Below are 13750 nucleotides of genomic sequence, written 5' to 3' on the forward strand. Positions count from 1 at the left end.
GCTAAAATAAAACCTTTCAAAACAGGTGCAGAAATACCAAGTTCTGTCATGAAACTCTAGATGACGCAGGCTGATGGGTCCTGTAAACCTGTAAATGTAAACTGATGATATTCACAGCGTTAAACAACTTGGCACAAGCTGATTGGTTCTTGTTGCCTTCCCCAGCTCCACCTGTACTGATCTGCTACGGGTTATTATATATGTTACTTGTGCATCAGCAGTATGTCTTAAATACTCACAGCACCGTATCAGCATATTTATTGTTACTAGCAAGTTCCTGTGCTTGCTTGCAGCAGCAGCAGCAATAATCTACAACTACAGCAATAACCAAGAGCAGCAACGATTCAGCAGCAGCGTAGCATATCTATACCGCCAAAAGAAAATACATTTACATTGAAGATTTTAGCATGGGAATGGATATGACAGTTGTCATGATAGACATGTGTGAAAAGTGCTGTACTACCTCCACAGTGTGTGTCTGTGTGCTGATGATGAAGATCTGCCCTCCTGATGATGCCCAGACATGTTCACCCACCACCAGCAGGGCTTTAACTGGCAACACCCCCAACTTCAGCACACGGGCCCCTGACTCGACCCAGGAACCGTCTGTGAGGGAGAGCAAAGACTTGAAGACAGTCTGAATCTCATATATCAATGTTTGTAAATGTACAGAGAAGATGGAGCTTATGAACACTGAGTGTGAGAGATTTGGTGTAAAACGGATTTTGTGAGAGAAATTAGGTTAAAGGTTACGTATGATGTCACACAGAGGGTAGGGCCGATACTACATCCTGTGCTCCTCACCCACACTTTGTGTGTGGGTTTCCTGCAGAAATATAGTGACCTCACAGCATTCAGAGGGCAGAATGGAGGCGTGCTGAATGTTTAAGTCACAAATGCTTTATTGAAGAAAGACCTGACAATCATCGAGGTGAAAGAACACCTCTCACAGTGGAAATACTAGTACAACTTTTTCCACCGAAAAATGTTGGATCTCTTGCTGGAGCTGGTGTTCTGACTGGGTAATAGCAAACCTCTTGAAGGATCAGTTTTGTTGCAGTCCTTCTTTACCAGCTAAAATTTGAGAACACATTCTGACATCTGACATTCTGAATCTGATTCATGCAATGAACTGTAAATATACTGAGTGTAAATATACAGTGGATAAAATAATGGCAAATCCATTAACACATTAGATATTTGTAAATTGAATCATTTTATTATAATTTTTTTCACCAAGACTGCATTTTTTCATCATAAATACATTAAAAACAGTAATATTATGATATATTACTAAAAACATTTGTTTTTAAATATATTTTAAAATGCCAAATTTTCTGCAAAAATTACTCCAGTCTTCAGTGTCACATGATCTTTCAGAAATCATACTAATATGCTGATTTGCTGCTAAATCAATGCTAATCAATGCTAAAAACAGTTGTGCTACTTAATATTTTGTGGCGTGATATGGACAATTTTTAATGAGATGAGGAAAGATAAAATGGAAAGAGAATGTAAAATAAATAAATAAAAGAATTATTAAAAAAATTACAACGTTTAGTAACATTTACACTGACCCATAATAATCTCCACAAATCACTGATAGCCTGCATCTGTTTCTGCATACATCTTCCTACCCTCCAGCGTATTCGAGCGGATCTTTATTCAGCTTGTTTGCCTCAAGAGGCTCTGATTACATAACACCAGCGCCTACACAGCATTCCCAACCCCTCTCTCTTCGTCTCTTGCTCTGATTCAAACAGACTTGTGATGAGCAGGGTTGTAAGAGGGGGAAAAAAGTGTTTTAATGAAGACACATTTTAGTGATTAAATGTCAATCTTTGCATTAACACTAAAGACATTCTGTATTCAGCTGAAAGAGTAAAATGTAAATGAAGACAGACTTTGATTCAGAACACAAGGCTCATGATCTGATAATGCTACCACATGATGAAAATCTTATTGTTTTACGGGATTCATCTGGAACGGTGCAGTATTTCCAAAATGGCTCATCCTATGAGCACTACTAAACGTTAAGTATTACATTAAGTGAATACTGAGAAGAGAACACTAAAAAGTATTATAATACAGTTATATAAATTACTGTTTAAAGTCAGTGTTTGGTGTCTTTTGGTTCTTTTTCTGATCAAAAATACAATAAAAACAATAATATTGTTAATTTAAAATAACACTTTACTTCTTGAATACATTTTAAAATGTAATTTATTCCTATGATGGCATAGCTGAATATTCACTCCAGTCTTTAGTGTCACATAAGCCTCTAAAACATAATTCTAATATGGGGCTCGAGAAACATTTCTTACTATTATCAATCAATATCAATGTTGAAAAAAGTTGTGCTGCTTAATATTTCTGTAGAAACCATTATATATATAATCATCCTAACACAACAGTGTCATTAGAAAATCCATTAAGCTCAATCAGTCAGAGTATTAAACAATATCCCTAAATTATTGACTAAATATCTGTGTCTCAGGCAGCAGCAAACTGGAGCGAGAGTGAAATGGAATGAGCGTCCCAGAGAGAAAAACAGCTGTGGAAAGAATTAATGAGAGACGGGGAAAAATATTTTTAAACATCTCACTTTCCTTGAGCACTTTCCAGAGCACTCCCTGCTGAAACCTGCTTAATCCAGTGTGAATTTGGGCTAGTTTATGCGGGTTACTTATTGACACAGCCATGCTGTTCACCAGCAAAACTTAGCTTTGGCTGGTTGACCAAGAAAATCTTGCTTGTTAATCTAGTCAAGAAGCACACCAGCATCCAATACGGTTTTCTTTTCAGCAGGGATGGATGGATTACTTTTCCCTAATACCAAAATAAAAATCAAACGCATTCAACCAAATCAAACCCTTATCAAAAATCAAGCAGGAATCACTGCAGAAAAAAACTCCTTACCATCAGTCCTGGAGTAGATGACCAGACAACCGCTGACCAAGCCTGCATACAGACACCCACTCTTGTACACCAGACATGTGACACTGGACTTATCAGGGGAGAAGAAATGCTGCAGACGAACTTTCTTAGACCGTTGGCTGCTCTTATACACAGATATACTGAAAAATAATGTCAATTCATCAGATTAGACTCAGGTTAATAGACTATAAATCACTAGACAAACAAATAGAAAGCATCACACTCTCCTCTTCATCTTTATGGAGTTTGTGGATGTATTGGCTGTTGTACACACCTGCCTTCCTCCATTCCCAGACACACAGTCGGTGTGTCACTGGCTTTCCGGTCCTCAGGCTTCACCTCGCCATTTTCCAAGGGCTCATCCAGAGGCACATACGTCATGCAGAGAATACGCGACTCCACATTAAAACACTCGGTTACTTTGGGATTTGAGTTCTGCAATGCCACAATGGAGACCTGACCCATGTGATTGGTGCAGCTGGACACCTGAAAAGAAAGAGATGATTTCAGAATCTACACATCTCACTGTTCCTTCAAACTGTTCAACAAAACTGATTTGAGTGCTAAAGTCTAAGGCTTTTTCCAAAGGTGATGTCTCAGAGCGATGGGACACATGCGGAGTGCTCTTAAAGGAGCGTAGCCCATCACTGAAGGTGTCTCAGAAGAGAGGAGAATTATTTTATGACCTTCTATATGAAAAATACAGCATAAAAGCCTTTAATGTAACTTTACACTCACACTGCCCACACAGAACAGTGTTTAATGATGCTTTTAGTGTGCAAATGAGCTTTAAAATTATGGTCAAAGCGCAATTTGGGAACAAACATACAAATACCAGACTGACAGATTCGTCCCATGTTGGACTAATAAGGAAGCTGAACTGATTTAATATAAAAGCATTTTAAGTTTTGACCGATTGTCTCACCCACACACATCCGTGACCCATAACAGGCAGGTCTGCAGTGCTGTCAGTGTTCACATAAGGCTCAGGGTTGTGAACTGCACACTCCACCTACACAAATACACATTGGTTTATTAGACCATTTTTGCTATTATAAACAATAATGATAATGAGGACACATGATGTTTGGTTTGTCACCTTGAACTCCTGTAGTTTTGACATGACCACAGCCATCTGCTTGAGTAAGAGAGGATGATTTTGCTTCCTCATCTGATTACCATCATCTTCAGCACAAAACCAGCCTTGGATGTTGTCTTCCTCTGAAAAAACACGTTACATTAGTGAAGCATTCCTCAGATTCTTCAAACCAATGATATTCCCATATGTGGACCCTGTTGCCAGTACAATAATCCATTTGTCTGCACTGAACTTTTAGTTCTGGCTCGCTGAGTGATGATTCACACACTGAACAATATGAAATTCTATGTATTAGAAACATGTTTATTTAGAAAATATGCTGGAAACATCATATTAAGGTACGTTTAAATGCGTTTTCAGACATTTGGGTGCTTTTAAGTCCTAGATCTCTAATCATAGAAGAGTCATAGACAAAGGCAGGATATGGAGACAGGAAATGACACATACGTAGAGCCAATTTAGCCATCTGCATATTACTGATCCAAGCTTGCTTGATAGATGGACTGAACGTGTTGAAGACTGCAGTGAAGAACGTGGGTCTACCAGACCTGAAAAGTCCAAATCACAAAGTTCAGATTCTTCTCTGAAAAAGCTTTAACAATGGAAACAAAATTAATTCAGAAAAATGTGTATTAAGTCCATCAGCCGGTATACAAATCTCTTGGGTAGTCTAAATATCTCAGCACGGGTTCAGCTGGTCTGGCAAACTGTCAGGCAGCTGGAGAAACAGACAGGGTCTCATCCTGTTTATCAGTGACTTTGGAGGATATGATTTAATAATTGGCCAGTTTCAATACTAATGAACAGATCACAGAATTGATAACTTTTCTACTTTTCTAAAGTATTATTTTTGTTAGTATTTTATGACTTCAACTTTCATTGTGTAAAAATAATAAACAGAATAATTACCAGAACTAAAATAGTGAGGCCATGTAATCCAGACTACTCCCACCACTAACTCAAAAAGAAAGTCACCAGCGTACATTTTCCAGAAGTCCGAGTGTGTGAGAGAGATTTATGTTATCAGAGGGATTAGTTTGACAGCTGGGAGTCTAAAGATACTCCTATAATCCAGACACTAAAATCCAAGCATACAGTCGCAAATAATCGATGTGTGCGTATGTTTCTGACAACTGCACACTCCAAAGATTCTGATCCACAGGGGAAGGATAATAACCGCACAAGACGGTCTTTGGGCTCTGATTAGGGACTTAAGGCCATTCTTTAAGCACTGAGTCACGTAACACAGAGACATGACAGTTTGATCATTTAAAAGCCTGAGTTTTAAAACATTCAGGAAGACCAAATAAATCCAAATGATGGTATATTTCTGGTCCCTAATAAAAAGATAATAATAATAATACTAAAAAGAAAATTGCAATAAAATTGAAACACATTAACTACAATAAGGAGTTAAGATTAATTGCAATTTAATATGTAAATACATTTATAGCCCTCGAAAAATTACAATTCTACCATTTAGCATTTTGAATCAACAAGATTTCTTTATAAAGTAATTCATATTTTTATTCACCAATGATGCATTAAATTGATCAAAAGTGACAGTAAAGACATTTATAAATGTCACAAAAGAAATCTAATTTCAAACAAATGCAGTACTTTTAAACTTTCTATTCATCAAAGAATCCTGAAAAAATAAATGCATCAAGGTTTCCACAAAAATATTAATATTAATTAATATTACATTTAAAATAATAAGAAATGTCGGGTCAAGTCGAGGTCACACATACTTGTCTTGTTTCCCTGGTAACTGTAGTTGTATCCTACAGCGATCAGCTGCCCGAATCTCCTCCTCTTTCTTTAAAATCAGGCGCTGGAGACCTGAAACCCAATCCTGAGCAACTGTCCCATTAACATTCTGGAAAGAGAGAGTGTAAAATTGACTTTGAGTGGTAAGAACTGTGCGCAGCCTGGTTTAAATATTGATCCTAAAGTGTTTGTGATATGAACACCTCACCTGATAATTCCCCTTCAGACTGCTGATCATAGTGGAGATCTGGTTCACCAAACCCAAGTCATGGATCAGGTTCTGTAGGTCCTGGTAAAGCTGCCCTGGACCCATATACAACTTATCTGCAAATGAGACACAGCCGATTGAAGTTAAGAACTTAAAAAGTAATAAAAATACTTAGCTTTAAAAAGCTTAAATAATACCAACATCACACCGTTTAGTTTGGTGCAATTAAAATTTCCCGTCTTCACCAGCATTAAGGATTACAGCTGAAACTGAATCATATTATACAGCGAATCATTAAACGCTGGTTCAGATGAGTCATTATGAGACTGTGCTGTCTGTTTCCCAAATACTGCCCCCACACAATAGACTGCTTTGTGCTGCTCTGCTCTTCCAAGATAAAGAGAGAGAGACAGAACTGTTCAGTAGAGAGTGAGGGGAAAATGAGAGAGAAAAGGAGCAAGAATGTATTTTCTTCTAGTCAGAGCTGAAGTAAAATGCGAGTCTCTCTCTCACACACATGGATACACTAAAAAGAAAGAAGGCAGAGTCAGCCATATAAGATCACACACTGTCTGCAATAGGCTGCATTTGTGCGTTTGTGTTTTGTTCAGTTGCCTCAGGTTCTGCAAGTATACAACAGTCATCCTCTTAAGAGGTGCTTAAAGATGTGGTAAAAAGGTTGTTTTATCTACAGTCAAAGTTTTATACAAGAGGACAAAACTTTTTTGCCCTTGTGCATAATTTTATAAAGACCTGTTATTGTTAACGAAATTTAAAATACAAAAATTTGTTTTCAGTCACTGAAATTAAAATGTAACAAAGATTAGAAAGGCTGCCTTGGAAACTAACTGAAATAAGTTTAAGTACTAATATTACTAAAACTAAAATTGAAATAAAAATGACAGCTATAAAGAAATCTAAAAAACAATATATAAATTAAAATTAAAAAAGAAAACTATGAAAATATAAAAAAAATTAAAGCCAATATTAATAATTACTGTAATAGTATATAATGCTGGGTTCCAGGCAGGTTTCTGAGCCCGTAAATCACGACTCACGACTCTGTAGCGTTCCAGGCAAGTCATGCCAAACTGCCTGAGCGCAAGGAATTGTGGTAGCTAGATGTAAACAAACCAGCAAAGTGGACTGTACGGGGCTTATGCTCCTTTACAATCATTTCTATCGCCAAAGGTGTTTCCTTGCTTATTTGAGGGAAACGGAGGAGGAAAAACGGCACATAAGAAGCTGTTATACCTTTTATTTTAACAGAAGCTGTTATACCTTTTATTTTACGTTATTTGAATATTTGGAAATGCATCTGCAGGGGCTGCCATTGTTGTTTCGCAGCCTATGTGATGTCAGAGCGCGGAACTGGGAGTACATCGATCTAGTACGAGTTCACGGGTGGGAAGTAACAGGTTTGACTGCCGTTTCAATGCACTTTCACGGGTAGAAGGTTGGAAAAACACGGGTTACGGGTTGCCTGGAACGCAGCATAAATGACTAAAATAACACTGACAAATACCAAGGTGGTACTTCAGCACTTCACAAAGTCTTACACACTTACTAACTAAACTTAACAGAAAAACTAGATAGAAAATTTATACACTTAAGTTTCAGCAAAATTAATAAATGTAAAATGGTACTCTGGAACTTCTCCATAACCTTTTCACAGCATCTGCAACAGTGACATCACCTCCCCTCCTGGTAGCTTTATTCTTCATGGTTAATTAGATTTGGAAAAGTAAAAGGAGAGAGAATAAAGAAAGAAAGAGGCTGGGAATGCAAGAGCTCTTGATTCAGTGCTCTAGTTTGTATCAGAGCAGCTCTTGCACACAGACTGTGTTTTCAGTAACCATAGAGACAACGCCAGTCTTTTTCAAATGCACAGAAAAGTGATTCTTCTACCTTCAAGCATTAGTAGAAAGGCACAGAGAGTCCAACATGTTTCATCTGTGTCTAAAACTGTAAAAGCTTAAACAAGCATCCAGTTGAGACCTACAGTGCTGTACTTCTACAGTGTGGGTTTTTGCATAATAACTTGTAAAATCCCACCGGAGTCCCTTCTTTTGTCACCTCAGCTGTTCTGAATAGAGCACATGCAATGAAACAGGAAAAACAGTCTTTCCTCTTTTGTTAAGCATTGTGAGTCAGTGTGACCTGTTCTCTCCAAACCACAAAAACAGAGCAGACAGCCTCCAAGGGGAGAAAAGACGTCCTCAACGGCAGATGATTTTGAAAAGAAATGTTGCGTCATTAGGGGTCAAGCACTGAAGGGCTGTTTTATTATTATTCTGTGTTTTCTGCACTGGAGTCTCAGACAGCTGCAATAACTGCAGAATCCAAGAGATGCATGCAAGTCAGCACAACATTATAAATATTCATCAAGCATTACAATAAAACCCATATTTACGGGAGGTAGGACAGCAGCAATTTTTAAAACAACCCTCTGACTAAAATCCCTGAGGAAACCACTAAAACAGATGACTTTTAGTGGACTAGCACAGCACTCAGCAAACACTTCAAAGCGTCCTGCTTTGCTTGGTATAATGAAGAGAGATGTTGTGTATCTAACTTCCGTGCTTTAAGCAGATTGAATATTGTCATCTTTATCTGGATCTGACCATATTTCTTTCTGAATAAGTCCTTTAAATGTCTCTGCACATTTAAAAATAGCACAAGTGCATTGTTGCTTAAGGGTGGTGCAGAATGAATATCTAAGCATTCATTCTCCTAATTGCTACAATCACTTGGCTATGTTAAGTTGTTTGATTATTTTTCAAATCAAGCTGACATTTCTATCCAAAACAATATCTACAGCTATATTCCTTCTGGAAAAGCCTCATTCAAGGATAGTAATAGTAATCTCAAGGGAAGTAATCTCTGTAATTCATGGCCCAACCAGTGCTTGAATGTGAAAAGTTTGGGTTTTCAACCCAGAACCTGAACCACCATTTGACCTTGACCTCCAGTAATACATGAAAATGAGTTCTAGCACCAAGATTCAGTCAGACTTTGCAATTTGGCACAAGGTAGAGGTGTTCGCATACATATTTTTGTCTGTATAACAGGAACTTACTAGGTTTAGCATTAATGACAACTTTATCTCCTGAGTGCGAGGGGGGAAATCGGGAGTCGCCCATCTCCTCGCTGGAGCCAAACTCTACGACCTCAACCAAACTCAAAGGAACGCTCCACTTGAGCAGAAAGCGCTGTCCTGAGGGAACACCTTCACCTCCAGCTCCCACATTCACACCATCCTGAGAGGGGCTGAAGGAGAGAAAAGCTAGTTTAACCAGACAGAAGAGGGATTTATGTGGAGGAAGAAGGTTTTACTGTAAAGATGTAGAAATTAAAATGTTTTCTGTAGTGATATTGTGCTAAACTGTTCAGACTGATAGATATTACAGATAATGGCTGCGTGTCATACCGCCAGTTGGGGGTGGCACACATGAGTACATCATTCAGAAGAAAGATTCGTCGTTCTTTTGTCTTAATGATCTCCCCATGATCATTATAAACGGTTTCCACAACGTCATCAGAACGAATCAGATAACGGCTGCCACTGCTCAGCAGCTGAGAGAGAGAGAGAGAGAAGCAGAAACAGCAATAAAAGGACTGAGCTGGGAATTAAAAATTTAAGGGTCCTACTTTGTCACAGTCATTCTTCAGTTGACCCTAGACACACACACACTTTTGCCCAAATCGGTCTGAGGGTTGATTTCAGGAAATAAATGGAAAGTAAAACATGCTAAAAACATTAGCCTCTATTTATTAGGAAAGGTAGAGGAATGGGTGATGCTATCAATACCTTGATGCATTTGGTTCTAAATCACCTGGAGGATTCAGATGTGTATGCTCGACTGCTTTTTATTGATTTTAGTTCAACTTTTAACACTACTCAACCACATGTTTTAATGAAAAAATTAAACCAGTTAGGTGTGAATCCTGCAATCATACAGTTATATTATTCCTTTTTAACAGATAGAACTCAGAGAGTCAAAGTAAACTATAGTCTGTCTCAAGTGAAATACTGTAGTACTGGTGTGGCACAGGGCTGTGTCAGCTCAAGTCAAGTCAAGTCAAGTCAAGTTGAGCTTTATTGTCATTCCGCTACATGTGGGGACATACAGTGGAACGAAATGTCGTGCCTCGCAGGACCACGGTGCTACATAAATACAACAATGAAGTAAAAAAACACTATAAACCTATACACAACTAACCTACTGGCATATTTAACTATAAGTATACTATATATAAATATTTACCCTATACAAACTAAAAAAATAAAAGATAAAAAATACAAACTATATGAATGCTTCACATAAATACTGTACAAAGAGAAACATTTTGAGTCAAGCAGCTGGTTGGGGAACAGAGCAGGATGATTTGTAGCACATGATCATGTAAACATACATATATTGCTGAGTCTTTTGTGGGATTGTGTACACACAGCAGTGTGTGTAAAGTGTCCAGTGCACAAAGAGGAGAGTGTGTTACTACAGGTGGTTTGTACAGGCCCACTCACCTGTGCGTAGCACACTTCAAATTGCACAAAAAAGTTCCATACAGTTTTTTCTTTGGTGTGGTAAGGTTTGGGGTGGGGGGTGGTCCATGTTTCAGGAGGTATGGGTTTGCATGGGGTTTCAGAGGGGGGCGGGGTGGTTTGAGTTCAGGGCTCTCACAGCCTGGGGGAAAAAGCTGTTGAGCAGTCTGGCAGAGCGGGCTCTGATGCTCCGGTACCGTCTTCCTGATGATAGGAGCTGGAAGAGACTGTGGGAGGGATGGGTGGAGTCCTTCAGGATGCTGTTGGTTTTGCTGGAGCATCGTGTAAGGAAAATGTCCAGGATGGAGGGGAGAGGGGCACCGATGATCTTTGCAGCTGTGTTCACTGTCCGCTGGAGGGTCTTGCGGTCAGCAGCACTGCAGTTCCCGTACCAGACAGTGATGCAGCTGGTCAGCACACTCTCAATGGTTCCCGTTGAATGTGGTGAGGATGGGTGGAGGGAGACTTGCTCGTTTCAGCCGGCGGAGAAAGTGTAGGCGCTGTTGTGCCTTTTTGGAGAGTGACATGGTGTTGGTGGTCCAGGTGAGATCCTCTGTGATGTGCACCCCCAGGAATTTAGTGCTGCTGACTCTCTCCACAGTCGAGCTGTCGATGGTCAGTGGGGGGTGGTCAACAGAGTTTCTCCTCACCGGAGCTCACCAGTTCTTTTCACACTGTACACTAATGAATACTCTAACAGGCACCCACATAATTACATTCTGAAGTATTCTGATGACAGCTATTCTAAGTTTACAGAGAAAGCAAGACTCTTTTTCTATTTATTATTCAGAGATTACGTAATTTATTGATTGGAGTGACGTCAATTTCCTAAAAGTGAACACAAAGAAAACTGAGGAGATCATTTTTGATCCTAAGGTTATTGGAGATCATACACCTGTATTTGTTCACAATCAGGAAATTGCACAAATTGCACCTTAATGTAAAATCTAAAACAAAGATACAAGGTATTGTACGAACTGCTATGAAACTGACAGGACAAAAAGTCTATCCCAGTATTCAGTCTCTTTTTGAACAATGTACATTGAAAGAGGCCAAAAGGATTTTAAGTGATCCGTCTCATGTTTTACATTCCAGCTATGAACTGTTACCTTCTGGGAGAAGGAAGAGCACCCCACGTTAAATTGAACGGATTAAAATTTTTTTAAATTTGTTTGTGCCTGTTTCTATCAGGCTGCTGAATCCGTAGCATTGAGTGGAGCAGTTTTTAAATTCTTCTTCTTTCTGATATTTGTCATGGTGTATATGGATGCGTATGTCTATAGCGTATGATAGTATTTTTATATAATTTTAGGTGCACCAGGTGATGTTGGAATGTTGGTTTTGAGTCTACTCCAAATTTCCCTACCAGGGACAATAAAGTATATTTAATTTAATTTAATTTCATAATATTCTATTATTAGCTAAAGCAGACCATAAAATCTAAACTTAATTTAGAGAGATAAAAAACACACCTATCATTCCACATGAAAGAGCAAGAGGACGCAGAGTGCAAAGTTTAGCAAAATATATCAGAGCCCCAGATGGTGTGGAGCATTCAAGCTGGTTCTGTTTACAGGATTGGCTCAGTACTGACTTCTTATCAGCGACAGCAGGACTTCACTAAAATCAGAAACACTCTGGCTTTAACCGCACTATGTGAAACTACCAAATGTCAAATAACGAATTAGATGAAACACCCACACACATATACATTCATACACTTTTTTTTAGGTGTACTACTATGATCAATCAGAAGACAGGTTCTCACACCACGTCTCGGAGCAGAGGGGCTGCAGTACCTTGCTGAGGTAATGTTCATTCATAGCCTTAGCGATGTGTCTGATCTCACAGCGCTGATCTGCCTCTCTTTTCCTCTCATTTAATTTTTCAGCAAGTGTTTCCAGTTCAGTGAGAGCCATCTGAAGCGGAAGACGGTCGGGATGACCCACCGGCGTGTTTTTTAGCATATCCTACAGAAAAGATAATGAATGTTAGCCTGTGAGAAGTACATCAACAGAAAAACTGAATAAATACAAATTTAAGCAAACTCATGTGAGTACAAGAACTACATGAAAGTGACTCCACATCAGCGTGACTGTTAATGTGATGCGGAGCAGAAAGAAAGAGGCGCCCTCTTCTGGAGATGTCAAGATATTTTTAATATTTTAATATGCTGGAGCACATTTGTTTTTTAATACTAACAGAACTGAAAGTCTGTGTGTGTGAGAGATAATTCGTACTTGCAGCAGCAGTATAAACTGAGGGAACCGCTGAATAGGCTTCATCATCAGTCCATAGAGGGTCAGATGGTCTTTACTGGTCTCCTGACGATGCTAAACACAGAATCAGCAAAGCTCAAGAATTAATTATGAACAAAAACATACACTACAGTTCAAAAGTTTGGCATTTAGATCACCAAAGCCTTGACACTTATTTTTGTGAATTACGTAACAGAACAGTGCAGAACTGGTTGACATGCAGTTACTGCACCACAGGAATATTCTGGTATGTCTCACCTTGAGGAAGTCAAGGAAACAGGGTTTAGCGGCACATGCCTTCCGCACCACTCCCATCACCAAGCTAAAGTTATTCACATATTCACTGTAAGCGTCCAACACCATGGACTTGGAAAACTGCAGAAGAGACAGAAAGAGAGGTGACGGCACTGATATGATAGTGGAAACCATGATGCTTTTTTATGAACTACAGGGTTTTCTACTGTTGCAGATAAATTTCAGACACACACACACACCTCACAACACGGTGGAGAAGGAGAAGGTTTGTACATGTAGACACTCAGATAAAGGGTGTGGTGTGTGATTAAAAGTTCAGGAGTTTAGACAGGGCATAGAGGTGCAATAAAAATGCAGTTCTTTTTACATAGAAAAAGACAAATGTAATAAAAAATAAAATAAATTATGAGATTATCAGTGTTGTAAACTTTCACACACCATTGCTCCCACAACAAATCAATTCGGTCATAAAATCAGTTCTCTCACCGATGCTACAAACACGTCTCCGATCATTTCCAGCTCATCCCAGTCGGACATACGGCTGGCCAGTGCCATCTGGAATAGGGCGTGGCACTGCAGGATCTCTCGAATCCGATAAAACATCACCTTGCACTTGCGGTCACTCAGTAACCGAGGCTCAATCTCAGCCAGCGGCTTCTCATATTGCTGTTATGTGT

At 39.0% G+C, this 13750-nt stretch overlaps 1 protein-coding gene across 2 annotated transcripts in view; it reads right to left on the minus strand.

The window, feature by feature from the left end:
• The window catches only part of LOC306886252 (rho guanine nucleotide exchange factor 10-like), a 45421-nt gene that overhangs the window by 12730 nt on the left and 18941 nt on the right, over positions 1 to 13750 (minus strand). For both annotated transcript variants that reach the window (XM_079443205.1, XM_079443206.1), the window contains exons 13-26: positions 13560 to 13739; positions 13077 to 13193; positions 12801 to 12893; positions 12360 to 12530; positions 9445 to 9590; positions 9094 to 9284; positions 6015 to 6130; positions 5788 to 5915; positions 4484 to 4584; positions 4037 to 4158; positions 3863 to 3949; positions 3212 to 3423; positions 2920 to 3077; positions 464 to 606 (exon numbers count right to left, since the gene is read on the minus strand). In XM_079443205.1, coding sequence (XP_079299331.1) covers positions 464 to 606; positions 2920 to 3077; positions 3212 to 3423; positions 3863 to 3949; positions 4037 to 4158; positions 4484 to 4584; positions 5788 to 5915; positions 6015 to 6130; positions 9094 to 9284; positions 9445 to 9590; positions 12360 to 12530; positions 12801 to 12893; positions 13077 to 13193; positions 13560 to 13739 — 1965 coding nt within the window. The remainder of the gene's footprint in view (positions 1 to 463; positions 607 to 2919; positions 3078 to 3211; positions 3424 to 3862; positions 3950 to 4036; positions 4159 to 4483; positions 4585 to 5787; positions 5916 to 6014; positions 6131 to 9093; positions 9285 to 9444; positions 9591 to 12359; positions 12531 to 12800; positions 12894 to 13076; positions 13194 to 13559; positions 13740 to 13750) is intronic.

Source organism: Barbus barbus (genome assembly GCF_936440315.1).
Source record: "Barbus barbus genome assembly, chromosome: 20".
Lineage (NCBI taxonomy): Eukaryota > Metazoa > Chordata > Actinopteri > Cypriniformes > Cyprinidae > Barbus > Barbus barbus.